The sequence below is a fragment of the Bos indicus genome, chromosome 11 (assembly GCF_029378745.1).
Source record: "Bos indicus isolate NIAB-ARS_2022 breed Sahiwal x Tharparkar chromosome 11, NIAB-ARS_B.indTharparkar_mat_pri_1.0, whole genome shotgun sequence".
NCBI lineage: Eukaryota > Metazoa > Chordata > Mammalia > Artiodactyla > Bovidae > Bos > Bos indicus.
Window position 1 is genome coordinate 49161544 of NC_091770.1, and position 27313 is coordinate 49188856.

The 27313-nt window shown below is 46.3% G+C and overlaps 1 protein-coding gene and 1 long non-coding RNA gene across 2 annotated transcripts; one reads left to right on the plus strand and one right to left on the minus strand.

The window, feature by feature from the left end:
- Positions 1-1427: 1427 nt before the first annotated feature.
- LOC109566173 (uncharacterized) lies at positions 1428-12617 on the minus strand. The gene is made up of 3 exons (XR_011569285.1): positions 12227-12617; positions 8434-11874; positions 1428-7908 (listed from the first exon to the last, which is right to left on the minus strand). It is a non-coding gene; the product is annotated as an uncharacterized lncRNA (long non-coding RNA).
- A 134-nt stretch (positions 12618-12751) lies between these two features.
- Positions 12752-26314, plus strand: GGCX (gamma-glutamyl carboxylase). Its single transcript, XM_019970332.2, has 15 exons — positions 12752-12869; positions 13258-13428; positions 14721-14879; positions 15361-15526; positions 17875-17953; positions 18995-19101; positions 20424-20587; positions 20931-21196; positions 21343-21474; positions 21824-21975; positions 22406-22575; positions 22789-22919; positions 23416-23563; positions 23738-23933; positions 24354-26314. Exons 1-15 carry the CDS (start codon positions 12827-12829, stop codon positions 24544-24546), a joined length of 2277 nt encoding a protein of 758 aa, XP_019825891.2. The 5' UTR covers positions 12752-12826; the 3' UTR covers positions 24547-26314.
- Positions 26315-27313: the final 999 nt, after the last annotated feature.

The following is a 27313-nucleotide window of genomic DNA, read 5'->3' on the forward strand; positions in this document are numbered from 1 at the left end:
ATAATGTTTGCTCCTTTGTAGTGTTACAATGTCCACCTTATCTTATGATGTAACCACTTATTGATATGTTAATTATGGTCTCGCTGTGTTATAACAACTACAAGATTTAATGTGATCGCGACGGTTTGTGGGCCTACTTATTTTAGGAATATCAGCTTTAATAGCAGCAATTACTTCTGTTACTACAGCAGCAATATCATTGACTCAACAAGTGCATACTGCCCAATATGTTGATACCATGTCTAAAAATGTTTTGCTAACTCTAGCAACACAGGAAGCTATAGATAGAAAGTTGGAGATGAGGGTAGATGCCTTGGAGGAGGCAATAATGCATATTGGGACTGAGTTATAGGCTTTAAAAGTGAAAATGGCTCTGTCATGCCACGCTGATTACCGGTGGATATGCGTGACATCTTTGAAGGATTCTTTGGCAGAACATTCAGAGGCTCGCGACTGAGCTGCATCTGGCTGTTTTAAGAAATAAAAAGGGGGGAGATGCCGGGAGCCAGCATGAGGAACTACACCCGTGGCAAAGGTCATGAAGAAGGCTTGGCATATGCAAAGGTGGGATCGAGCCTCAGGAGTCCCCCTGGATATTCTCGAGCATCTACCCCCAAAACCAGAGTCTGCCTACTTTACTGCTTTGTGCTCTCACCTACACCTCTGACTTTACGGAGGGCTGTCCCCGACCACCATCTCTCTCCTGAATAGGTTCTTCTGGCCACATGTGATTGTTTAGAGCCTCCCAACTGTGAGAGGCATAAGATGTTCTGAACTGTCTAAATACAGATTCCTTTGAGCAGTTAAAAGATTGATTAGAAATTGTATTGGTGAAGGGTTTTTCACTTGTTGGGCCAATGTTTGCTGCTAAGTCTCCATATCCCTTACCTACTGTGTCCCTGGCAGTGTATTGATTAATATAATTGGTGTAAGTAGTAGCTTTAATGTTTGTAACCTTGGACCCTTGAGTTAATTCTTTTTCTTGTTATAGCCCACCACACCTTTGCCCTATAAGAATGCAACTTTATCTAATGCTTTTGGAGGGTGGCGCCTGACTAATCACCTTTAGAGAAAATAAGTTTTCTGAAGAAAGGGTCTTAAAATGTTAACAGGCCTCCGGGCCAGAAGATGATGTAAATCACCTAAACCTTTACATATGATAAGTTTGCAGGAAGAAAGCCTGCCTTACTGCTGACTCTACCCCTTCCCCCATTATCCTCTATGCATAACTTAAGGTATAAAAACTACTTTGGAAAATAAAGTGCGGGCCTTGTTCACCAAAACTTGGTCTCCCCATGTCGTTCTTTCTCTCACCTTTTGGCTGAATTATTCAGCCTCTTTTCTCCACTAAATTTTCTCACTGAGCTATCCTTATTTAACCACTCTTTATATCTTTAATTAACATTTAAATAAGCTGTTGTTTCCTGATCGCCGATGCCGTCTCCCGTTCGAAACCCCCGACTCCACTGGGGCTGGACCCCAGCACATCACCTCCCCTAGCTTTGTTCATAGCGATACTTTCTAAGGCCCACTTGACTTCACATTCCAGGATGTCTGGCTCTAGGTGAGTGATCACATCATCGTGATTATCTTGGTCATGAAGATCTTTTTTGTACAGTTCTTCTGTGTATTCTTGCCACCTCTTCTTAATATCTTCTGCTTCTGTTAGGTCCATACCATTTCTGTCCTTTATTGAGCCCATCTTTGCATGAAATGTTCCCTTGGTATCTCTAATTTTCTTGAAGAGATCTCTAGTCTTTCCCATTCTGTTGTTTTCCTCTATTTCTTTGCATTGATCGCTGTTACAGGTATACAATATAATGATTCACAATTTTTAACGGTTATACTCTATTTATAGTTATTATAAAATGTTGGCTGTATGCCCTGTGTTGCATGATATATCCTTTTAGCTTATTTTGTACATAGTAGCTTTCCCTTTCACTTTTCACTTTCATGCATTGGAGAAGGAAATGGCAACCCACTCCAGTGTTCTTGCCTGGAGAATCCCAGGGACAGGGGAGCCTGGTTGGCTGCCGTCTGTGGGGTCGCACAGAGTCGGACACAACTGAAGTGATTTAGCAGCTTATACCTCTTAATCTCCTGTTCCTAAATTGCTCCTCTCCCCTCTGTCTCCTCACTGCTAACTACTAGTTTGTTCTCTATGAGTCTGCTTCTTCTTTGTTAAATTCAGTAGTTTGTTGTATTAATATTTTTTAGATTCCACATATAAATGATATCATACAGTATTTGTCTTTCTCTGTCTGACTTATTTCACTAAGCATAATACACTTGAGGTCCATTCATGTTGTTTTAAAAGGAAAAATTCCATTCTCTTTTATGGCTGAGTAATATTCCATTGTGTGTGTGTGTGTGTATGTGTGTGTGTGTGTGTGTGTGTATATATATATATATATATACATACCACATCTTCTTTATCAATTTATATGTTAATAGACACTTAGGATATATTGAGTTAACTTAAAAAATATTGGTAAAATTAATTTCACCTGTTTATTTTCTCTTTCAATTTGGCTAATAGAAAATGATTAATTACCAATGTGGCTCAAATTCTATTTCTACAGACACACTGATCTATACTTTAACATTTTTGTGACATTGGACAGATTTATGTAACATCTCTAAGCTTCAATTACCTCCATTCTGTGCCTGGTACTTAAAAAACTGTCAGTAAATGGTGGCTTTTGTGATTACTCAGAATTTCAGATGCTAAGTGAATTGGTAGGCAAGGGAGCATGAGAGATGCCAAGAAACAAAGACCAGAGTAGGATGTTTGAGGGGAACAGGAAGAAATGGAAGAGGATTCCCTGGATGGGAATTCCCTGGACGTTCCTTGTTGTAAGGAGAGTTACAGCAGTTGAGCTATCGGGTCTGGTACACCACCACAAGCCTTGGACATACATTGATGTCCCTGAGGGAGCTGACCCTTGGCCTAGATCTAGCAACTGTCAGGGAGATTCAGCAGTGCCGATGGTTGGGCCTGTAACCTGTTCGTCCTCGTCTTCACCTTACGGAACTGCTACAGGCTTAGCCTCACCTGTATAAACACTGCATTGTGATCCTTTATCAGAAAACTATCTGGGGGCTTCCCTGGTGGCTCAGTGGCAAAGAATCTGCCTGCCAATGCAGGAGATGTGGGTTCAATCTTTGGTATGGGAGGATTCCACATGCCTTGGGGCAACTAAGCCCCATGAGCCACAACTACTGAGCCTGGGCTCTACAGCCTGGGAGCCACAACTATGGAAGCTCTTAAGTCCTAGAGCCCATGCTCAGCAACAAGAGAAGCCACAGCAATGAGAAGCTTGCCCACTGAGACAGAGTCACCCCCACGAGCCACAGCTAGAGAAAAGCCCGCACAGTAACGAGGACCCAAAGACAACCATCTGGGAGTTCCCTAATGGCCTAGCAGTTAGGATTCTGGGTTTTCATTACTGTGGTCTGAGTTCAATCCCTGGTTGGGGAATTGAGATACCACAAGCTAGTGTGGCCAAAAAAAAGGAAGAGCATCTGGCTACCACCCTCACAAAGTTAAACATTCAGTAAGGTACTGAATGGTACTCAATGAGCAGAGAACAGAAGTCACTGATTCCTTTAGTCAAGGAAGGCTCTATCCCAGGAGGGGAGTGTCAGTCACTTTGTAAGGAAAAGACTCTATGTAGTAGGAGCTGCAGCCAAAGAAGCAATTGGACTATGCTGAAGAGTCTTCTCAGTCCCTGTGTGATCAGATTTGGGCGTCAGTGGCTCAGAGGTTAAAGCATCTGCCCGAAATGCGGGAGACCTGGGTTCGATCCCTGGGTCAGGAAGATCCCCTGGAGGAGGGCATGGTAACCCACTCCAGTATTCTTGCCTGGAGAATCCCATGGATGGAGGAGCATGGTGGGCTACAGTCCACGGGGTCGAAAAGAGTCAGACACTACTGAGCAACTTCACTTTCACTTCTTTCTCCTGCTGCCTGGCAGGCAGGTTCTTTACCACTAGAGCCACCTAGGAAGCCGACTGTTGTGGAGTCTTAGGCAAATCACTTCCCTCTGGGAGCTTTGGTTTCTTCATCAGCAAAATGGGAACAATAATGAAAGCTGTTTTACAGGATTATTGTTAGGATTAAATAGTATGGGTATATATGTCTATATTTCTGCTAAAGCATACTACATATGAAAAAGGAGACTAGTAGAACAAATGGAATGACAGAAGGGAAGAGGAATATAAACAGCCTGCAAAGCAATCAGGCAAGCTTTGCTGTACACTGGCATATACCCCAGTCGCATTTATGGCCCTAGTGGGCAGTTGACTCTTGTACCTTTCAGGGGAAAGGCTAGAGAACAAGGAGGAAGCACATTCAGGAGGCTCAACTGGAATTGCTCCTGAAAGATCATAAACCTCTCATCGCTGCCAAGGCCTCTTTTGTCTTCCTCTTTACAGATTGTTACACAACGAGTCACCCCCATCTCTCCCAAGGTGCTCTCTTTCCTTCTGACCTTGCCCTTAGAACTGGAAGGTTCTGCCCTTGGCGATTTTCTGACTCCACCCTCTCTCCTAGAGCAATAGTTCTCTGTGGGGTTGATCCTGCCCTCCAGGGAATGTGACAGTGTCTGGAGACATCTTTGGTTGACACAACTGATGGGGGGAGTGGTGCTACTGGCATCTAGTGGGTAGAGGCCAAGGATGCTTAACTTCCTACAATGTCATGGATAGCCCACGATCCCCACCCCAAAGACAAAGAACATACAGACCAAATGACAATACTGCCAAGGTTTAGAAACCTTGCTCTCCCTAGGGAAGTGTACTCAGTGCCTTTACAGTTTCAACAGCCATTTAAGGACGATCCCCAAATCTGTGAGTGCATGCATGCTAAGTCGCTTCAGTCGTGTCTGACTCTTTGAAACCCTATGGACTGTAGCTCACCAGGTTCCTCTCTCCCTGGGATTCTCCAGGCAAGAATACTGGAGTGGGTTGCCATGCCCTGCTACAGGGAATTTTCCCGACCTAGGAATTGAACCCTCATCTCTTCTAGTCTCATGGATTGGCAGGCAAGTTCTTTACCACTAGCTCCCACCTGGGAAGCCCTGAGCTACCTGAGAAGGACCGCCCCCCTCCAAATGCCATACCTCTCTCTAATTGCCACTGCTGCCTCTCCAATGTCCTGGACAATCCACAGACACATCCGACAGCCAAACCAAACCCTTTATCTTTTTCCCATGTTCCTCCTCCTGAATAGTACTCCCATTCTACCACTGTCCCAAGTTAGGAACCCCTCAGTTCAGTTCAGTTCAGTCACTCAGTCATGTCCGACTCTTTGTGACCCCATGAATTGCAGCACACCAGGCCTCCCTGTCCATTACCAACTCCTGGAGTTCACTCAGACTCACGTCCATCAAGTCAGTGATGCCATCCAGCCATCTCATCCTCTGTCGTCCCCTTCTCCTCCTGCCCTCAATCCCTCCCAGCATCAGAGTCTTTTCCAATGAGTCAACTCTTCGCATGAGGTGACCAAAGTACTGGAGTTTCAGCTTTAGCATCATTCCTTCCAAAGAAGTCCCAGGGCTGATCTCCTTCAGAATGGACTGGTTGGCTCTCCTTGCAGTCCAAGGGATTCTCAAGAGTCTTCTCCAACACCACAGTTCAAAAGCATCAATTCTTCGGCGCTCAGCCTTCTTCAGAGTCCAACTCTCACATCCATACATGACCACTGGAAAAACCATAGCCTTGACTAGACGGACCTTTGTTGGCAAAGTAACGTCTCTGCTTTTGAATATGCTGTGTAGGTTGGTCATAACTTTCCTTCCAAGGAGTAAGCGTCTTTTAATTTCATGGCTGCAGTCACCATCTGCAGTGATTTTGGAGCCCAAGACAATAAAGTCTGTCACTGTTTCCACTGTTTCCCCATCTATTTGCCATGAAGTGATGGGCCCAGATGCCATGATCTTCGTTTTCTGAATGTTGAGCTTTAAGCCAACTTTTTCACTCTCCACTTTCACTTTCATCAAAAGGCTTTTGAGTTCCTCTTCACTTTCTGCCATAAGGGTGGTGTCATCTGCATATCTGAGGTTATTGATATTTCTCCCGGCAATCCCTAAGACATCCTATACACACAATCAATCAGTTCAGTTCAGTTCAGTCGCTCAGTTATGTCCAACTCTTTGTAACCCCATAGACTGCAGCACGTCCATCTCCCTGTTCATCACCAATTCTCAGAATTTACTCAGACTCATGTCCACTGAGTTAGTGATGCCATCCAACCATCTCATCCTGTTGTCCCCTTCTCCTCCTGACTTCAATCTTTCCCAGCATCAGTGTCTTTTCTAATGAGTCAGTTCTTCACATCAGGTGGCCAAAGTATTGGAGCTTCAACTTCAGCATGAGTCCTTCCAATGAATATTAAGGACTGATTTCCTTTAGGATTGACTCATGTGATCTCCTTGCAGTCCAAGCAACTCTCAAGAGTCTTCTTCAGCATGACAGTTCAAAAGTATCAATTCTTCAGTGCTCAGCTTTCTTTATGGTCCAAATCTCACATCTGTACATGACTACTGGAAAAACCATAGCTTTGAGTAGACAGACCTTTGTTGACAAAGTAATGTCTCTGCTTTTTAATATGCTGTCTAGGATGGTCATAGCTTTTCTTCCAAGGAGCAAGAGTCTTTTAATTTCATGGCTGCAGTCACTGTCTGCAGTGATTTTGGAGCCCAAGAAAATAAAGTCTGTCACTGTTTCCATTGTTTCCCCATCTATTTGCCATGAGGTGCTGGGACCAGGGGCCATAATCTTAGTTTTTTGAATGTTGAATTTTAAGCCAGCTTTTTCAGTCTCCTCTTTCACTTTCATCAAGAGGCTCTTTAGGTCCTTTTTGCTTTTGCCATAAGGGTGGTGTCATCTACATATCTGAGACACCACTAAGTCTTAGTCTCTCAAATATACCACATCCTTTTCATACAAGCTTCTGCTTCCTAGGTAATGCCAGGATGATCTCTTCTCTGATCCACCTCCAAACTGACTATCTTCTCCCACCCATTCCTTCTATGGTTGCTCCTTATCTTCCTAAAACACCAATTTGAGAATGCAGCACCCTACCCCCAGGGTAAAGCCTAAACTCCTTAGTTTGGCATGCCAAGATTGTTCTAAACCTGCTTTTTGAAGATTATCTCTCAAGAGACTCACCTTCCAGCCCCCTAGCCATACTAAATTACCTGTCCTTCCCAAAATAAACCATCTCCTTTTACATCTTTGCTCAAGTGGACTTTTGTCATTGAGACAAGAGAATATCCCGCTTCATTCATCATTGCTTCCATGAAGTCTTCTAGATTTCCCCACTGAAATTCAACTTCTTCCTTTTCTGATCACCATCACACTGTATCTTTTATAAAATCTACAATAAGCTTTACCATTAACTGCATGTGCATGTATGTGTGCCAAGTCACTTTAGTCATGTCCGACTCTTTGCGATCCTATGGACTGAGCCCACCAGGCTCCTCTGTCCATGGGATTCTCCAGGCAAGAGTACTGGAGTGGGTTGCCATGCCCCTCTCCAGAAGATCTTCCCAACCCAGGGCTCGAACCGGAGTCTCCTGCATTGCAGGCGGATTCTTTACCATCTGAGCCACCAGGGAAGCCCCTGTGGCTCAGATGGTAAATAAAATAAAAATAAATAGTTTAAAAAAATAAATAAAACAAAAATGGAGCCATCTAGTAGTATTTTTTAAAATTTTTATATATTTGTTTTTGGCTTCTCTGGGTCTTCATTGCTGCTCTCGGACTTCAGTTGTGGAGAGGAGGGGCTCCTCTCCAGTAGTGTTTCTAGTAGCTGCGGCACACGGGATCAGTAGCTGTGACGCTGAGGCCCAGTTGCCTGAGGCATGTAGAACCGTCCCAGTCCAGGGATTGAACCCATATCCCCTAAATTGGCAAGTGGATTCTTAATGACTGGACCACCAGGGAAGTCCGGAGCCATCTAATTTTGAGTGATCCTAGAAAATCTGGCCTAAACTTCCCAATCCACAATGTATTCATCTGGACTGGGATTTGACAGTGGATTAAGAGATGCATCCCCTAAATATTAATAGATCTATGGCTTCCAAAGTGTTGTATCAGGATGACCTAGAAGTGGGCCAGACTTCAACAGCAGGAACACTTGGTGAATCCACCTGCATCTGTGCCCAATAATCTCTACCACATCTACCCCTGCCAATTTTTTTCCTTTAGGATGGTGGTTCTCAGCACATGGTCCGTGAACCCCTGAAGTCTTTAGGGGCAAAATTTACTATAATAATACTGAGATGTTATTTGCCTTTTTAACTGTGTTAACATTTGAACTGATAATGCAAAGAAAAATGGGCAAAACTGTTGGCAACTTAGCAGGAGAGAGACCGTGGTACCCAACTGTAGTAGTAGTCACTGCATTCCTCTCTGCCACACACTTACCACATTTAAAAAATGCCAATGTCAAGTAAGAATACTCTTGGAGCTTCCCTGGCGGTCCAGTGGTTAAGGCTCTGTGCTTCCACTGCAGGGGGTGCAGGTTTGATCCCTGGTTGGGGAAGTTTCTCATGCCAGGAGATGCAGCCAAAAAAAAAATAAAGAAAGAAAGAAAAAGGGAAAAAAAAATTTATAAAAAGAATACTGTTAGTGAAGCAGTATAAAATTATTAATTTTATAAATTCCTGTCACAGGCATACAGATCATTTTACTATTTTGTGTGAAGAACTGGAAAATATAAATACAATACTTCTGTATACCCAAATACAATGATAGTCTCATAGTTGTTCTAAGAAAAAACACTTGTGCAATTAAACTGTGAACTCAACTCACCTTCATTTTCAAACTAATAGATTTTTCTTTGAGTAGTAGGTTCCATACACCCTTCATGCTCTCCCTGTTTTTCCTGTACTAACGTCTTGTATTAGTGTGATATATTTGTGACAACTGATGAGCTAATATTAATAACAAAGTTCATGGTTTACATTAGGGGTCACTATTTTTTAAATTTTATTTAAAAAAATCTTTTTTATTTATTTTTCATTTGGCTTTGCTGGGTCTCAGTTGCAGCACACTGGGTCTTTGATCTCTGTTGAGCATGTGTTGTATGGATGCTCAACAGAGTTGAGTGTATGGATTGCAGTTGCAGTGTATAGATTCTAGTTCCCTGACCAGAGATTGAACCCAGAGCCTCTGCATTGGGAGTCTTGGCCACTGGACTATCAGAAAAGTCCCTAGGGTTCATTCTTTATATTATACATTCTATGGGTCTTGATAAATATATAGCAACATGAATTCATCATGACACCATTAGAGTATCATACAGAATAGTTTCACTTCTCTAAAAATCCTCTGTGCTACATCTATTCATCTCTCTCTTCCTCCCCCACAACTTCTGGAAAACGTCTATCTTTTTGCTATCTCCAAAGTTTTGCCTTTTCCAGGTTATCACATGGTATGTAGCCATTTCAGATTGGTTTCTTTCACTTAGCAATATGCATTTAAGATTCCTCCATGTCTTTGTGGATTGACAGCTCATTTCATTACTGAATACTCCATCATATGGATGTGCTGGTTTATTTTATCCATTTACTTATTGAAGGATATTTTGGTTGATTCCAAGTTCGGACAGTTATAAATAAAGCTGAGGTACATTCCTGTGCAGGTTTTGCGTGGGCATAAATTTTCACCTCATTTGAGTAAATACCAAGGAGCACAATTGCTGGATCATATGGTAAGAGTATGTTGAGTTTTGTAAGAAACTGCCAAACTGTCTTCCAACTGTTTTGTATTCCTACCAGCAATGTAAGCAGAGTTTCTGTTGCTCCATTTCCTTACCAGCATTTGTTGTTTTCAGAGCCTTGGATTTCTAGAATCTCACTGTTGTTTTTATTTTTTGGCCATGCTGTGGGGCTTGTGGGATCTTAGTTCCCAGGCCAGGGACTGAACCCAGGTCATGAAAGTGAAATTGCCCACTGGATCACCAGGGAATTGCCAAATTTGCAATATCCTAATAGGATATTAAGCATCTTTGTTTTTGCCTTTTTTCTTTTAAAATGAAGTACCATTACTTGAAAGGACATTGGACAGACGAACTATGATTATTCAAACTGGTGCATTTAGCAAATACTTTATCAAAAATGAAAGGAACCTCTCCATTCAAGGAAAACAATAGATGGTATTTGTTGCCAGTGGTAAAATTTGAGCTTTCACGTGAAAATTAAAATTTGAGAAAACTTGTATCTGCCACTATGTGCCTGGCAGCTTCCCAACACTTAAGAAACTTTACATTTAGAAGAGCTGCACAGCTTAGTTTTTAGATGGTCAGTATTTTCCAAAGGACCATATGTATGATTTTATAAAATTGTCAGGAGTAAAAGATCCATTCAAGTGCAAGATATACCAACAATTTTTTTTTAACTTTCTATTTTATACTTGAGTATAGTTGATTAACAGTATTGTATTAGTTTCAGGTATATAGCAAAGTGATTCAGTTATACATGCACCTGTGAAGTGAAAGTGACAGTGACAGTCACTCAGTCGTATCTGACTCTTTACAGTCCATGGATTTCTCCAGGCCAGAATACTGGAGTGGGTAGCCTTTCCCTTCTCTAGGGATCTTCCCAACCTAGGGATCCAACCCAGGTCTCCTGCATTGCAGGTGGATTCTTTACCAACTGAGCTATCAGCAAAGTCCATACACACATCTACTGTCTCTCAAAATCTTTCCCCAATTAGGTCATTGCATAATATTGAGCAGAGTTCCCTATGCTCTACAGTAGGCCTTTATTGGTTATCCATTTTAAATATAGCAGTGTGTACACGTTGATTCTAAAGTCCCTAACTGTCCTTCCACTCATCCTTTCCCTCTGCAAGATATACCAATGATTTTGATGTGTGTATTAGTCGCTCAGTCGTGTCCGACTCTTTGTGACCCTGTGGACTGTAGCCCACCAGGCTCCTCTGTCCATGGGATTCTCCAGGCAAGAATAGTAAAGTAGGTTGCCATTTTCTCCTCCAGGGATCCTTGGCCATCCAGGGATCAAACCGGGGTCTCCTGAATTGCAGGCAGATTCTTTTAATGTCTAAGACACCCAGGAAAGCTTGATTTTAATACAGTAGAGTGTAAAGTTCATTATGTTTTCCAGTCCCACATCTGACTGCACGCATGCTAAATCTCTTCAGTCGTGTCTGACTCTGCGACTCCATGGACTCTAGCCAGCCAGAATCCTCTGTTCATGGGATTCTCCAGGTAGGAATACTGGAGTGGGTTGCCATGCCCATCTCCAGTGGATCTTCCCAACCCAGGAATTGAGCCCTTGTCTCTTATGTCTCCGGAGAAGGCAATGGCACCCCACTCCAGTACTCTTGCCTGGAAAATCCCATGGATGGAGGAGCCTGGTGGGCTGCAGTCCATGGGGTCGCTAAGAGTCGGACACGACTGAGCGACTTCACTTTCACTTTTCACTTTCATGTATTGGAGAAGGAAATGGCAACCCACTCCAGTGTTCTTGCCTGGAGAATCCCAGGGACGGGAGAGCCTGGTGGGCTGCCATCTATGGGGTCGCACAGAGTCGGACACGACTGAAGCGACTTAGCAGCAGCAGCTCTTATGTCTCCTGCCTTGGCAGGCAGGTTCTTTACCACTAGCGCCAACTGGGAAACGCCCACATCTAACTAACTTTTAAAAAAACAACCACTTGTAAGTTTAGGTGTAGTATCAAAGAATATCCACAATTATCTAAAGAGCCTAATAACATACTTCTCTTTTTACCAACAGTATCTGTGAGACCCGATTTCCTTCATATACTTCAATCACAACAGATGGAATGCAGAAACAGAAAGGAGAATCCAGCTTTCTTCAATTAAGCCAGGCATTAAAGAGATCTGCATGTAAAACAATACTATTCTCATATATTTTTTTAGTGTGGAAAATATATTTTTTCATAAAAATGTTATTTATGTAAATATGTAATGGGTTCATGACTTTTTTTTTTCCTTTTAGTAAATCAACGCATATTTCAAACATTTCTCAGGGTAAATTTACAATAGGGTAAATACGGAAAAATATAATCTATTATTCATAAAAAGCTCTTTAGGGTTCTCAATAATGTGTGTAGCAACATAAAGGGGTCCTGAGACTAAAAAATGTGAGAACCCCTGCACTAAGATGCCGTCCTCTGATCCTGCTTGTCAATTCCAGGGCAGAGAAACAATGAAAAAGCTGTTCAAGACTCACCTTCCCCAACCAAACACACTCTATTTACTGCCCCTACTCTGCATTCCTTCTGCGGTCAGGTCGTTCCGGTTTTCCTGCTGCTTTCAAATCTCTGGTTCCAGGCCGGGACAGCCCTCCCCGGTGCATCCTCAACTGGGCGGGAAACTCCCTGGAAAGAGTCTGACTTTTGCGCCCGCACCGTTCACAGATCTGCAGCGACCTAATAGGGGCGGGAAGGGACCCAGGAAGGTCGTGGGCGCCCAGTCTTCTTTAGGTTGAGAGAGCGGAGAAGGCTAGGGAGGCCTCAGGGACGAGACTAGGTACTTGACAGAAAAGAGACAGGTCCGCGTACACCTCCACTCCACGGTCACCAGGGAAGGCGGGGTCTGACCACGCCCCCTCGCGACCTCGTTGCCCCGCCCCCAGACCCCTCGTTCCGCCCTCTACCGCCAAGCAGGGAGTCCAGCGCGGCCGACTAGGGCCCTTCACGACAGTCCTGGCGCTTTCCGGCCGGCCTCGTGCGTGCTGATGTGTCGGGGAGGCGGGGCTTAGGGGAGCCGCCCCTTGCGACGCCCCCGGGCTCGGAGGTTGTTGCTGTGGCATATCTACCTCGCGGAGGCCATGGTGGTCTCCGCTCGGCCCGCGCGGGCCCCGCGGGGCTCAGGTAGGCTCAGAGCCCCGCCTTGTGGCGCATAGAGAGGGGCGCAACTTTCAGAGGGGTTAGGGCAGGGATGCCCTGCGGAACCTGGGGAAGGGAGCCTCGGTTGGGAAGGGCTTTGTAGAGAGAGTTTGCAGTCTTCTGTTTCGGGGTGGGTTGATGACATTCAGGACGCTTTGCGATTAGGGGGCTGCAGTCTGAGAAAGGTTCTGGGGCACTGGGGGATCCTGGAGGAGGGGCTGCACTGCAGGGATGTTTCGAGCAGAGATCAGTGGGTGAACCCAGGTAGGCAGAAGCCCTAGACGGAGATTTCTCTGATTTGAGAAGGAGTCTGTTTTAAAACATCTCCATTCCCATACGTGCACGTGCAACTCTCTCCATTTATTGGTTGCAGACAAAGTAAAGAAAGACAAGGCTGCACAGACTTCAGGGCCCCGTCAGGGCAGCCGAATGAGGAAACTGTTGGGTTTTGAGTGGACAGATGTGTCCAGCTGGGAGAGGCTGGTGACCCTGCTGAATAGACCCACGGATCCTGCAGGCCTGGCAGTCTTCCGTTTTCTCTTCGGTAAGTCCAGTGTCTGGGAGGTGCCAGCATGGTTGGGGGTGAGAGAATGACAATGGTTCCTTGTCCATTTCTTGGATACTTTCTTGTTTAGTGGACTAACCTTCCTTTTTCTAAAAGCTGAAGTGACTAATATCCTGGAAGAACTCTTTGTAACCCAGTTTTGTCTCCTCTGATTAGGGCTTGGAGATCAGAAGTGCTTTGATCCAAGGCTACAGGAAATACAGAGACAGGGGAACAGGAACCCATTTTATTTGTGGAATGAAGTTTTCCAGTAACTACGCTAAGGACTAGACTTCAGAGAAATGGCAGGGGTGACAAAGCAGCCATTTAGGCTGTGACTCCCTAATCCAGACCTTTCTAACTCATAGGCCACAGCATGTATGTTTGGAATGGGTTACAGACATGCCGAGATATTAATCTACCTAACCCAGTGGTTCTCAACTGGAGACGCTTTTACTCTCCAGGGTACATTTGGCAATGTCTCTAGACGTTTGTATTTGTCACAACTAGGTGTGGGGGAAGGGGAAGAAGTGGTTACTGGCATCTACACAGAAATCAGGGATGCTGCTGAATGACCTATGAACCACAGGGTAAACCTCCAGCAAATAATTAACCAGGCCAAACTGAATTGTCCTGGGGTTGAGAAATCCTACCTTAATTTGGAGCTGGCTTCCTGACCTGAGTAGCCCTTCTGTTTACCCTAGTGTGCTGGCCAGATACTGCTGTGCCAGGAAGTAAAAGAGGTTGAGGGCGCATCACCCCAGAGCACTTTGTGTAGCCAATAGGACAGACCTTTACAAACATGACTATCAAAACCTGAATAGCTTCGATAGCACTTTGTATGCTTCTTTCATTTAATCTTCTCTGAGACCCTGCAAAATATTATGAGCCCCTTCTCACAAATGGGGAATTGGCTCAGGGAGGTGCAGTGGCTGACATCCCACAACTGGCACAATGCCTAGCACAGAGTAGGCACTCAACCAATTCTCAGGTGGCACGAGTGGTAAAGAACCTGCCTGTCAATGCAGGAGATGCGGGTTCGAACCCCGGGTCAGGAGATCCCCTGGAGGAGGAAATGGCAACCCACTCCAGTATTCTTGGCTGGAGAATCCCATGGACAGGGCTCCAGTCCGTGGGATTAAAAAGAGTCAGACACGACTGAAGCGACTTAGCAAGCATGATTATTGTTGAATGAATTATTTCTGGAGCTGGGTGTGCCTGACTATATTCCAGTGTGTTCCATGGTTGCCTTTGCTGAGGCCTATCGGCACCTTCTCTCTCTGCCTTCTCAGGGCTGATGATGGTGCTGGACATACCCCAGGAGCGTGGTCTCAGCTCCCTAGACCGAAGATACCTGGATGGCCTGGAGGTGTGTCGCTTCCCCTTACTGGACGCCCTGCAGCCACTGCCACTTGACTGGATGTATCTGATCTACACCATCATGTTTCTGGGTGAGAGAAACTGCAGGAGAGACGGGCGTATTGACTGGCCTACTTAATACACAGAAATCCGAAGCATGCTGGTGAATGACCAGGGTCTTGGGTTTCATTTTTATTTTTGGCTGTGCCACATGGTTTGCGAGATCTTAGTTCCCTGACTGGGGATCGAACTTAGGCCCTTGGCATTGAAAACACTAAGTCCTAACCGCTGGACAGCCAGGGAATTCTCTAGGTTTTCTTATTTCACTTATTCTATAACTTATAATTTCATCCTGCTGAAATTATAAGCAGGATATTATAATATCCTGTGTGTCATCTGAGCTGTGACCCCTTAACTCTTTTTAAAATATTGAAATAACATTTAGTTGAAATTTATTTTTATCTGACTGTAAAATGTCTGATGATTTTCTTAACCCCACCCATAGGCTGTCCCAGGGGAGCTGGGCCTGTGGTGACCCTTTGACCTTTTAATCCTCTCCCCTACCAATCCCAGGGGCACTGGGCATGATGCTGGGCCTGTGCTACCGGATAAGCTGTGTGTTATTCCTGCTGCCATACTGGTATGTGTTTCTCCTGGACAAGACGTCGTGGAACAACCACTCCTATCTGTATGGCTTGTTGGCCTTTCAGCTGACATTTGTGGATGCACACCACTACTGGTATGAGTCTGGGGGAACGAGGGAGGGGTTGGCTGTGTCAGGATGGTCACCAGAGGTAGGGCCCAGTAAGGTCCTAGCACTTGTCCCAGCAAGCATATCTTCAACCGTGCTTTGCAGGGTAAACATAACTTGTAAACAAGCAAAGGTGACTTGGATGGATTCCGGAGGGGTGACGGTCAGCGAGGTGGGAGTTCTGAGGGTGACCACAAGCAGAGTGGCTCCATTCCCACCCCTTCACTCTTTCCCTATCTCCCCAGGTGCCTTGATCTGTCCACTTCCTGTAATCCTCTTAGAAGAAGAGAAGACTAAAGCCAGACATAGCTATTTTCAAATACTTCAAGGGTGGTCATGTGGAAGAGGGAGCAGACTTTCTCTGTGAGGGACAGAATGAGAGCCAAGAGTAGACACTGATGTGGGGCAGAGGCATGTCAGAAGGAGAGGGCCCACCAGGGCTGCTCAGCAGTGCTGTCCCTGGAGGAGGTAACCCTCCCCCACCTCTGGCTTATGTGACCATCTTTCAGGGGAGGTGGAAAAGGGATTTGGAGACAGGGTTGCAGAACTGATGATCTTTAAGGAATCCTTCTATTACTAAGTGAAAAGCAAGTATGAGCTGTCAGTAACATGGGCGTGGGAAGAAAACCTCAAACACTGGATTTGTTAGTGATTTATCAGTCATTAATCACATGTCAATCGTCAGTACACCTATGCAGATATCCCCTTTTTGTAAACCTTTACATTCATTCAGAGTGGCCAGCTCTCATCATAAAGAATTGAGAAGTAGTTGGGCTTTCTTGGAGGCTCAGATGGTAAAGAACCCTCCTGCAATGCAGGAGACCCAGGTTTGATCCCTGGATTAGGAAGATCCCCTGGAAAAGGGAATGGCTGGTATTCTTGCCTGGAGAATTCCATAGACAGAGAAGCCCTGACGGGCTACAGTCCATGGGGTCACAAAGAGTTGGACATGACTGAGTGACTAACACTCTTTGACAGAATACCCCAGAAAATCTCATTTTTGTAATTTTTGCACAATTTGAAAAAATACCGACTGATCATTCACTAAAGGCTTTCCACATGCCAAGCACTATGCTAAACATTTTTGCTTTTTCCATGTTATAACCCCGTGGTTATAACATGGAGTTCCCATTTTATAAATGAAGAAATTAAGGCTTACAGAAATAGAGGATTTGTCTAAGGTCACTGAGCAGTTAAGAGGCATAAATGAGACTCCAGGTCTCCCTAGTGGCAGACTCCAGTGCTCCTGAGCACAAGTATAATAACCTGCCCCTTTCCTGGCTTCTCTGCTCATTCTGTGTCTTCTTGAAAACCTGCTTTGCTTCTGCCTCCCCAGAATACATCTAATCTTAGTAGCCTGGTTTTGTCCGTTCTCAGCTAGATCCTAGCATCCAGGTCTGTGAAATGTCAGTTTGTCTTGAAAACTGAAACTTTGCTTTAAATGCACTATGTATATTTTCATACACCAGCTTTGCAAACATTCCCTGAAATTCCTTGTTTTTCAAATTTAGTCCTATTTTAGCACTGTAATCTTTTTTTTTTTTTTTTTTGCATATCAGTGATTCTTTCAGAGAAGGCAGTGGCACCCCACTCCAGTACTCTTGCCTGGAAAATCCCATGGATGGAGGAGCCTGGTAGGCTGCAGTCCATGGGGTCGCTAAGAGTCGGACACGACTGAGCGACTTCACTTTCACTTTTCACTTTCATGCATTGGAGAAGGAAATGGCAACCCACTCCAGTGTTCTTGACTGGAGAATCCCAGGGACGGGGATCCTGGTGGGCTGCCATCTATGGGGTCACACAGAGTCGGACACGACTGAAATGACTTAGCAGCAGCAGCAGTGATTCTTTATGCCCTTGTCCCATGCAGTGGATGGGGTGGCAGGTGGAGCAGGGGGAAGTACACCTCCCCTCATGCAGGTAACACGAGGTCAGTATATACTAGTCTTACTGCCAGCTGCCCTGTGGCCATGGGGTGGGGAATGGAGGGTCTACAGCCCCTTTCTTCTGGAGCTAGCGTTGTAGTCTTTTTCCTGGTTTATGAGGAGACTAATCTGCTAACTAACAGATGTTAAACACTGAATATTTTGTTGTTGTTATAACTCACTAGTAGTTACGACTAGTAGTTTCTGTTATGACTTGAAATGATCATTACAAGGTGCTCAAATAATTCGAAAGGGCCTCAGAGAGAACTGAGAAGATGTGGGAGACGTCCTAGAATAGAGAGATCACTACAGAGATATCCTGGAATAGAGAGATGATTACATTTAAAAAGCAAGGTAGAAATGGGACTGGACTAAGAACCCGTCCCCTACCGTTCTCCCTCTCAACTGCAGGTCTGTGGATGGCCTGCTGAGAGCCCGGAAGCGGAACGCCCACGTGCCCCTTTGGAACTATGCTGTGTTGCGTGGCCAGGTACCAGATTGCAGGAGAGAGGGGGTGTTCTTCACAGCCGTTGGCAGCATGGCCGCCCACTGCCAGACTTCGCTCTGCTTGGCCTCCCTGAATCTTCTCCTCCTCCTTCCTCCTTTTTGAAACTCAACTATTTAAAAATTTTTTTATTTATTTATTTTATTTTTGGCTATGCTGGGTATTCGTTGCTGCATACGAGTCTCTCTTTAGTTGTGGAGAACAAGGGCTACTCTTGAGTGCTGTGCCCCAGTTTCTCATTGTGGTGGCTTCTCTGATTGCAGAGCATGGGCTCTAGGCAAGAGAGCTTTGTGGGCTCTAAAGTGTGGGCTCACTAGTTGTGTGGTGCATGGGCTTAGTTGCCCCTCAACATGTAGGATCTTCCTACATCAGGATTTGAAGCCATGTCCCTTGCATTGGTAGGTAGATTCTCATCTACTGGACCACCAGGGACATCCCTTTTTCCCTTTTTGCTGGAAAGCTGGCCTGGCTTCTCCCTGTTTTCTAATCTAAGCTACTTCCTAATCTCTGGGATCTCTCACCTTGTCATACAAAGAAAGAACTTTATTCCCACTAGATTAGAATCCTCATGAAGAAAGAGTAACCTCTGTGCTTCATGACTTGCCTTCAAAAGTGAAAGTAAAGTGAAAGTGTTAGTTGCTCAGTCCTGTCTGACTCTTTGCAGCCACATGGACTGTGGTTCTCCAGGCTCCTCTGTCCATGGAATTCTCCAGGCAAGAATACTGGAGTGGGTTGCCATTCCTTTCTCCAGGGGATCTTCCCAATTCAGAGATGGAACCCAGGTCTCCTGCATTGTAGTCAGATTCTTTACTATCTGAGCCATCAGGGAAGCCCGACTTTTCCGTCCTGACTTTGCCTAATACTGTGCCTGATATCTGTAGGATGTTAGGTGAGTGAACGTCTGAGATGAATGAGTAGATCTCGTCTCTCAGGCCCTGGACTGAGGTCAGAACTGATTTGTGACTGTCTGTGGAGGATGAGGCTCTGACTTTGTGTGAATATTCGTTTTGCATATTGTGTTTGCAGATCTTCATCGTGTACTTCATTGCGGGCATAAAGAAGCTGGACGCAGACTGGGTGGAAGGCTACTCTATGGAATACCTGTCACGGCACTGGCTCTTCAGCCCTTTCAAGTGAGCGGCAGGGCAGAGGCCTAGAGCGGCCAGGTGCAGGGTTGGGGGGCTCACCTCCTTCAGGTCTACGGTCCTAGCTGCTGCTCCCACTTTGCCTAAATTTGCTGCATGCTTCACTCTGTCCACTCATCTCCCTCTTCAGCAGAAGGCAGAGTTGATGATGTCAAAAGATCTAGGCTTAGCTGCCCCTGGGAGACTTACAGCATGGGCCGGAATGAAGGGAAAAGAAATAAAGGAAAGGGAAGTGCCAGCACTAGGTGACTTGGAGAGTGAGTCAGTGCCCCAGCAGTTGCTGTGATGGGGCCTCTGTCCTTGGGTGGCTGCCCCAGCCTCTTGCCCAGATTCCTCAACTGGCATGCCAAGATATGGACAGTCAGCTCCCCTTCCCAAACAAAACCATTGTTAATAACTCTTCCCAAAGCAGAGCTGCTTCTCTCTGACTTCTCTTTTCCTCCCATCTCTTCTTCCTTTGGCCTTCCTTTTTTTAATGTTACTTTTGACTGCGCTGGGTCTTTGTTGCTATAGACTTTCTCTAGTTGTGGCAAGTAGGGGCTACTGTCTAGCTGTGGTGTGTGGGCTTCTCATTACTGTGGCTGCTCTAGTTGCAGAGCATGGGTTCCAGGTGTGTGGGCTCAGTAGTTGCAGCGAGTGGGCTTAGTTCCTCCATGGCTGTGGAATCTTCCCAGACCAGGGATCGAACCCGTGTCCCCCGCATTGGCAGGCGGATTCTTAACCACTGGACCAACAGGGAACTCCCTTCTTGTCTTACTTTGTACTCTTCCCTCTGCCCTGACACTTCCCAGTTCCGGAAGTTTGACATCATTATATCAGCCCAGCGTTCCCCTTTTAAAGTTTCTCTTCTGGTATACCTCCAGGAAGAACCTGCCTTGCACAACACACACACTGCTCAGTCAAATTTTGCTCTGGGAGCTCCGCCCTTGCTTATTACTTAGGGCATGTTGAAAGAAATTGGACACCTGAAGTATGTGAGATTCCCTGGTGGCTCAGATGGTAAAGAACCACCAGCCTGCAATGCAGGAGACCCGGGTTCAATACCTGGGTTGGAAAATCCCATGGACAGAGTAGCCTGGTGGGCTGTGGTCCCTAGGGTCGTAAAGAGTTGGACACAACTGAGCGACTAACACTCTTAATTTTGTGGGAATGAAAAGGGGTTGGAAAACCCTCCCAGAGGATGTCTTTGGGTGGAGTTCTCTACCCTTCTGCCGGGGTGGATCATGCAGCATGGAGAGGGTAGCAGAGGTGCCTCAACTGTGAGTATTCCATGTGTGCTAGTGCCTGAGCTTTGACCCTGGTGTCTGCAGACTTGTGTTGTCCGAGGAGATGACGAGTCTGCTGGTGGTGCACTGGTGCGGACTGCTGCTCGACCTCTCAGCCGGTTTCCTGCTCTTCTTTGATGCCTCAAGACCCATCGGCTTCGTCTTCGTGTCCTACTTCCACTGCATGAATTCCCAGCTTTTCAGCATTGGTCAGTTCCTATAATCTGGTGGGAAACAGGAAGCCACAGGTGTGCAGGGGAGGGACGAACCAGCAGCCCATGTGGCAGGGGGAGACGGTGACAGGAGCAGGAGCTAAGCTGAGCCGGACGTCATCTCTGAGAGATGGAAACAGATGGGAAAGCGGCCCAGGGCTTTTGGGCTCAGCTAGTATGTTTTGTTTCTGTGGGAAGTAATAGGCTCCAGTTGAGAATTTCTTTCTTCATAAGTGAAATACCTGGGAGAGGCTGCCTAGGAGAAGGGGAGGTGTGGAGGGGATGAGCCACGTTTTCCAGCCCAACTCCTGAAGTGCTGATTTCTTCCCCGCTGTTCTAGGCATGTTCCCCTACGTCATGCTGGCCAGCAGCCCTCTCTTCTGCTCTCCTGAATGGCCTCGGAAGCTGGTAGCTCACTGCCCGAAAAAGCTGCAAGAGCTGCTGCCCCTCAGGACTCCCCCTCAGCCCAGCACTTCCTGTATGTATAAGAGGAGCCGGGCCAGAGGCAGTCAGAAGCCAGGGCTGCGCCACCAGCTGAGCACTGCCTTCACCCTGCTCTACCTCCTGGAGCAGCTCTTCTTGCCCTATTCCCACTTCCTCACCCAGGTGCGTGTGGGCTGAGGGTCCGCTTGGATAGTGGTGGAGGGGACAGTGCTCAGGAGAGAAGCGGGCAGGTCTGGGGACCTCTCTGGACAGAGGACGGCATTAGCATGAGGAGCATGGAGCTGATTCCCACCACCCTGCCTCCTCAGGGGTACAACAACTGGACCAACGGGCTATACGGCTACTCTTGGGACATGATGGTGCACTCCCGCTCCCACCAGCACGTGAAGATCACCTACCGTGATGGCCGCACCGGTGAACTGGGCTACCTCAACCCTGGGGTGAGATGCCACTAACTTCCTGGCCTTCAGAGGCCCCCTGGAGCTTTGGGGTCTGGTCTCTGTGGGTCCACTTTGCCCTTTCTCTGGAGCCAGGTGGAACCTTCTTTTGTGGGGGTTGAAATGGGGCAGTGTCATTCACGTCCCTCAATTGAGATGAGACTTAGAAAGGTGAGTACCGCTAGCCCAGCGATGAAAAAAATTCTTCCATAAAGTTTTTTGGTTCTCATTTTTTTTTTCTTCCCTGTCAAAACTGGCAGCAGACAGGGATCTTTTTGTGCCTTCGGCACTGCATGACATGTCTGGAAGCTCAATAACAACGAGGTGGGACTAATGTGGGGGTTTGGGGCAGGTATTCACACAGAGCCGGCGTTGGAAGGACCATGCAGACATGCTGAAGCAATATGCCACTTGCCTGAGCCGCCTGCTGCCCAAGTACAATGTCACTGAGCCCCAGATCTACTTTGATATTTGGGTCTCCATCAATGACCGCTTCCAGCAGAGGTGGGCAAGGGGAGCAGAGAAGGGGGAAAACGTGAAGTCCAGCTTTTTTTGGCCCAGATGACTAGCCTGTGCTCCTCAGTGTTGTCTTGCTTGCAAGGCTGTCCACTGGTGCATGTCCCTGTTGACCTGGTTGTGGGCATCGCCGATTGCATCCAGCAGAGGGCACCGTCATCCCGAAGAAAAGGGAACTCATTCTCTTAGAAGCTGTTAACTCTCCTCAGGCGGCCACTAACCCCCATTCTTCCCAGTGCTCCAGAACCTCTTTCCCCTCTTCTGTTTCTCTGTCCCCAACTGGCAGTAACATGCTGACATAGGCTGTTTCTTCTTTCTGGAAAACCCTGTTTGTTCTATCCGGGAACAGTGATGAACAGAACTGGAAATTGCGGTATGTAGGTGGCTATGGCCTTAGAACATGATTTCTTTCCCTAAGGATTTTTGACCCTCGTGTGGACATCGTGCAGGCTGCCTGGTCGCCCTTCCAGCGTACACCTTGGCTGCAGCCACTGCTGATGGACCTGTCTCCCTGGAGAACTAAACTACAGGAGATCAAGAGCAGCCTGGACAACCACACCGAAGTGGTCTTCATTGCAGATTTCCCTGGTATGGAAGAAAGCACAAAGGCTTTGCTGTCTCCTTTCTGGCCTCCTAGGCCAGGGACACAGTGTGTGATGGAGCCGGGAGGGTCTGCTCCTGGTGGGAGGCTGGTTTTTGAAACCCGAGGTGAAGGTGCTGGTGAAGGTGTGATTTCTCTGTTCTGACTGGGAGTGAGTTCACGCCACCTTGGGGTGGGATGGGAACTCTTGCCCCGGGCAGGGCTGCACCTGGAGAACTTCGTGAGTGAAGACCTGGGCAACACTAGCATCCAGCTGCTGCAGGGGGAGGTGACCGTGGAGCTGGTGGCAGAACAGAAGAACCAGACTCTTCAGGAGGGAGAAAAAATGCAGGTATTTGGCTTGAATTAACAATGATAGAAAACTTTTGATGAGTGTAGTTGATTTAGTATAAATGCAAAATCCTTTAACGTAACAGTAACACAGTGGGAGGCTTCCCTAGTGGCTCAGTTGATAAAGAATCCACCTGCCAATTGCAGGAGATGTAGGTTCAATCCTTGGGTCAGGAAGATCCCTTGGAGAAGGAAGTGGCAACCCGCTCCAGCATTCTTGCCTGGAAAATCCCATGGACAGAGGAGCCTGGTGGGCTACAGTCCATGGGCTCACGAAAGAGCTGGACATGACTTAGCGACTAAATAACAACAATGCAGTGGGGATGAAAAAGCAAGGGCCCTGGGGGCTATAAATAGCCTCATTCAGGATTCTAGAGGTCAGTTCCTTTGGATTCCAATATATAAGAAAAAAGATGGAGGTGGGGAAGTGGAGGGAGGCCACAGGCTGGCTAGCGAAAGGCTAGAGCATGAGAGATGCATTTCTTCCCCCTTTTCAGTTGCCGGCTGGTGAGTACCATAAGGTGTACACAGTGTCGTCCAGTCCTTCCTGCTACATGTACATCTACGTCAACACTACAGAGGTTGCACTCGAGCAAGACCTGGCGTATCTTCAAGAATTGAAGGAGAAGGTGGAGAATGGAAGTGGTGAGTATCTGAAGATTTGGGCTGAGAGAGCCCACTTTATAGGAAGTCGGGGTCATGATCGAGGATCTGCCCACTTAACGAATGAATTTGAAGCTTCTAGCTGGGGAAAGAGGAGTTCTAGAAGAGAGAATGCTCTTTTCTCAGTGATTCCTCTTTTTGCCCTCTTCCGGACAGAAACAGGGCCTCTGCCTCCAGAGCTGCAACCTCTGCTCGAAGGGGAAGTCAAAGGCGGCCCTGAGCCAACACCACTGGTCCAGACCTTCCTTAGACGCCAGCAAAGGCTCCAGGAGATTGAACGCCGGCGAAATGCCCCTTTCCACGAGCGACTTGTCCGCTTCTTGCTGCGAAAGCTCTTTATCTTTCGCCGCAGGTAAGCTTTACTCTATAGTACTTTGTCATCAGATGTTTGCAGGCTGGGTCACTGTTCTCTGGTGAGAGTAACATTAGGGACTCTTTCCCAGGAGAGGACAATCCAGTGCTAAACTTCTCCCTTTTTCCTCTCTCCTTGCTCCTCTCCCTGATTGATCGGGAGAGTAAATGGTATGTCTGATGGGCACTGTCTTGTTCCGACTCAGCTTATTTCCTGTGCATTATTCCTACCCCACCCTGGAATCCTCAGTCAGACTGTGTGAAGAGTGGGGTGCCCTTCCAGCTGGGATGGGGGTGTCTGGGGGGAGATTCTTATCTGTGGGTGAGAGGCCAGATGACCAGGTGTCCTCTGAGGGCTTTGGCAGGATTGCCTGTGTTGAAATAGGAGTTTGGACAGCTGGCTTTTTCCCATCTTTTTCAGCTTTCTCATGACTTGTATCTCACTTCGAAATCTGGCATTTGGCCGCCCTTCCCTGGAGCAGCTGGCCCAAGAAGTGACTTATGCCAACTTACGACCCTTTGAGCCAGCGGGAGAGCCGAGTCCTGTAAACACAGATTCTTCTAATCCTAACCCTCCTGAGCCGGATTCTCACCCTGTCCACTCAGAGTTCTGAGGGAGGCCAGATGTGGAGTACAAATGTGGCAGCAGCCAGTCACAGGACCATTACATAGGCAGTGGACATGTGAAAAAACTACTTCAGATTTTTTGTTTTTCCTCCATATCCTAGCTATAATAAATTCAGAGAGGATAGATTAGAGGGACCAAGGAAATAAAGCAAGGATAAGATTTATCAATTCCAAGGTTGAGGGGCTTGGGCAGTGGGGTTAAAAAACAATGTGAAAATGTCTTTCAAGGGGTAAGAATCAGGTTTAAAGTGACTTGCTCCTTGCCAAAAGAGAGTTAATGTTCCATGAAAATAACAGCTGCTGTTAAGTGCTTGCCCTATACAGGCACTGTGTGAAGCCCTGTGCCAGCGTTATTACACTTATTCCTTAAGAGCCATAAGCCTTATTTTGTGGTTGGGGAAGCTGAGGCTGAGGGGTAGTATAATTCGCTCAAAGACATATGCCTAATAAGAGATGGACTGACTGATGGTCTGAACCTCAAGTCTGTTTGGCTTAAGGTCCTGCACCCTGCCTCTTAAAATTTTCAGAATCACTGACAGTAATTCTGAAATAACATAGCTTAAAACTTGTCTGATTATAAAGTGTGATTAGGATGGTGATCAGGTTTTAGATGCAGGGTAATTTTCTCTTCACTGCAATTTTGATTCTTTTTTTGTTCCTATTATTTATACAGCCAGTTTTTCACTAGGGGTTATGAGCATAGAATAGCAGAGAGTTAAACTGATAACAGAATTTAGATGATTAATAGTGATATACATCTAAAAAACAAGCTTAGTATTTAGCATTATTCTAGTTTTCAATGAGCACGAGGTGATATAAAGTGAGATTTAACCAAATGTAATGAAATCAGGGGATGTTTACAGTCATGATGTATAAGATTTGGATGTGATTCAGGAAGATCCTCAATTCTGTGAAAATTCAAAGGCCTGGCACTGGCCTAGGAAGTGAGAATGCATAATTAGCAACAGAAACAAACAAAAAACAGGCCCTGTTTGGGAACCCTATTGGGAACCCTGTGTGGAGGCAGAGACCGGTGGCAGCAGGCTGGCAGTCCCAGTTACTTTGATAAAGGATTGCATGTGTTTTCAGCCTTCTTTTCCCATGCTCCACTCCATCCAATCTCAGGGTTCTTTCCGAGGCGGCTGCTTTTCACCATACACACTTGGGTTGATTATGTCCACTCCATGGTTTTCAAGGATGCCGCTGCTTAGATTTCTTTCCTGTGCTCTAGAACTTTATCTAGCTCCACCTGGCTATCCCAGAGTTTTTAACTGTCATAAACGGAAGATGCATTCATCCACAACTGCTTATTACCGAATGGCAGCTGTTTTTTGATTCTTCCATTTTCCTTCCATTTCTTAAGATTTCAAGGCCCATCAGTTCTACCTCTTACTTTTTGGACCTGTTGAACTCATCTCTCCTACCTCTGTCCTTTCAGCCTTTATACTGGAATCCAGTTAGAGACAGATCAGAGCAGGGCTGCCAGGAAGTTATGCAGGTTGGGCCTAAGTGCACTCAACTGATCCAAGTGGAGCCTGGCAGTAAGTTCCTGTGATTCACACAAGGCATTTTGTGGGTTAGAGATAGCTACGGCACAGGGCACGTTGCTAAGAACCATGCGTGGGAAACACTGGTTTTCAGTCCTTTTGCAGATACCCTCAATGACACAATATACCTTGGCACTGTGTCCTTTCCCATAACTGCTGCCCCACCCTTTTTACTTGGTGAAAATAATAAAAGTAGTTCATTTTGGAAGGGAACTCTTCCAGTATTTTTCTTGATACAGGCAAGGATGTTACTTTCCCCCAACTGTTAGTGTACCACCTGTCTCATTTTCCAAGTGACAATGTTGTGGGTACCTAATACTGTTCAGAAAAGCTGTTCACTGGAGGAAATCTGGGTTCTCCAGGTTTCAGTATTCAGACCCTGGTAATCAATGTTTGTTTAGCCAGAAGGCTTTGCTTCCTACCATAGGCCAGCATTTAGGTCTTTTGTCCCTGACCAGTGTCATCGCCAGAGAAGGCAATGGCACCCCACTCCAGTACTCTTGCCTGGAAAATCCCATGGACGGAGGAGCCTGGTAGGCTGCAGTCCATGGGGTGGCTAAGAGTCGGACACGCATGCATTGGAGGAAATGGCAACCCATTCCAGTGTTCTTGCCTGGAGAATCCCAGGGATGGGGGAGCCTGGTGGGCTGCCATCTATGGGGTCGCACAGAGTCAGACACGACTGAAGCGACACAGCAGCAGCAGCAGTGTCATCCCCCTTGAAACTGTAGAAAAGTATGATTTTCAACTTAAACGTGACATGTTTCACATTCCCTTTCATTAGCACTTTATGCTTTTGATTCTCAAGCTGTAACCATCACAGTTTCATGCCTTTGCACCTACTAGCCTCCCTAGGCTTGTTAATCCCCAACCTCTACCCCAGGTCTAGGCAGAGGACAAGCCACCTTTGTCACTCTCCTCAGTCTGCAAGCTCCTTGACAACAGGTGTCATCCTAGTAAATGCTGAACCAAACCTCAAGGCCATTATTTCTCTGGTGCTGCTTCACCAGCCTACAGATGCTTCATCCTCACAGTCATTATTTGACCATGGTTCACTGCAGATGGTGATTGCAGCCATGAAATTAAAAGACGCTTACTCCTTGGAAGGAAAGTTATGACCAACCTAGACAGCATATCAAAAAGCAGAGACATTACTTTGCCAACAAAGGTCCGTCTAGTCAAGGCTATGGTTTTTCCAGTGGTCACG

Coding starts and splice junctions, on each gene's coding strand:
- GGCX (XM_019970332.2), top strand. CDS start 12,827: ATGGTGGTCTCCGCTCGGCCCGCGCGGGCCCCGCGGGGCTCAG. Junction 21,197..21,342: donor ATTCCCACTTCCTCACCCAG/GTGCGTGTGGGC, acceptor CTGCCTCCTCAG/GGGTACAACAACTGGACCAA. Junction 22,576..22,788: donor CTTCATTGCAGATTTCCCTG/GTATGGAAGAAA, acceptor TGCCCCGGGCAG/GGCTGCACCTGGAGAACTTC.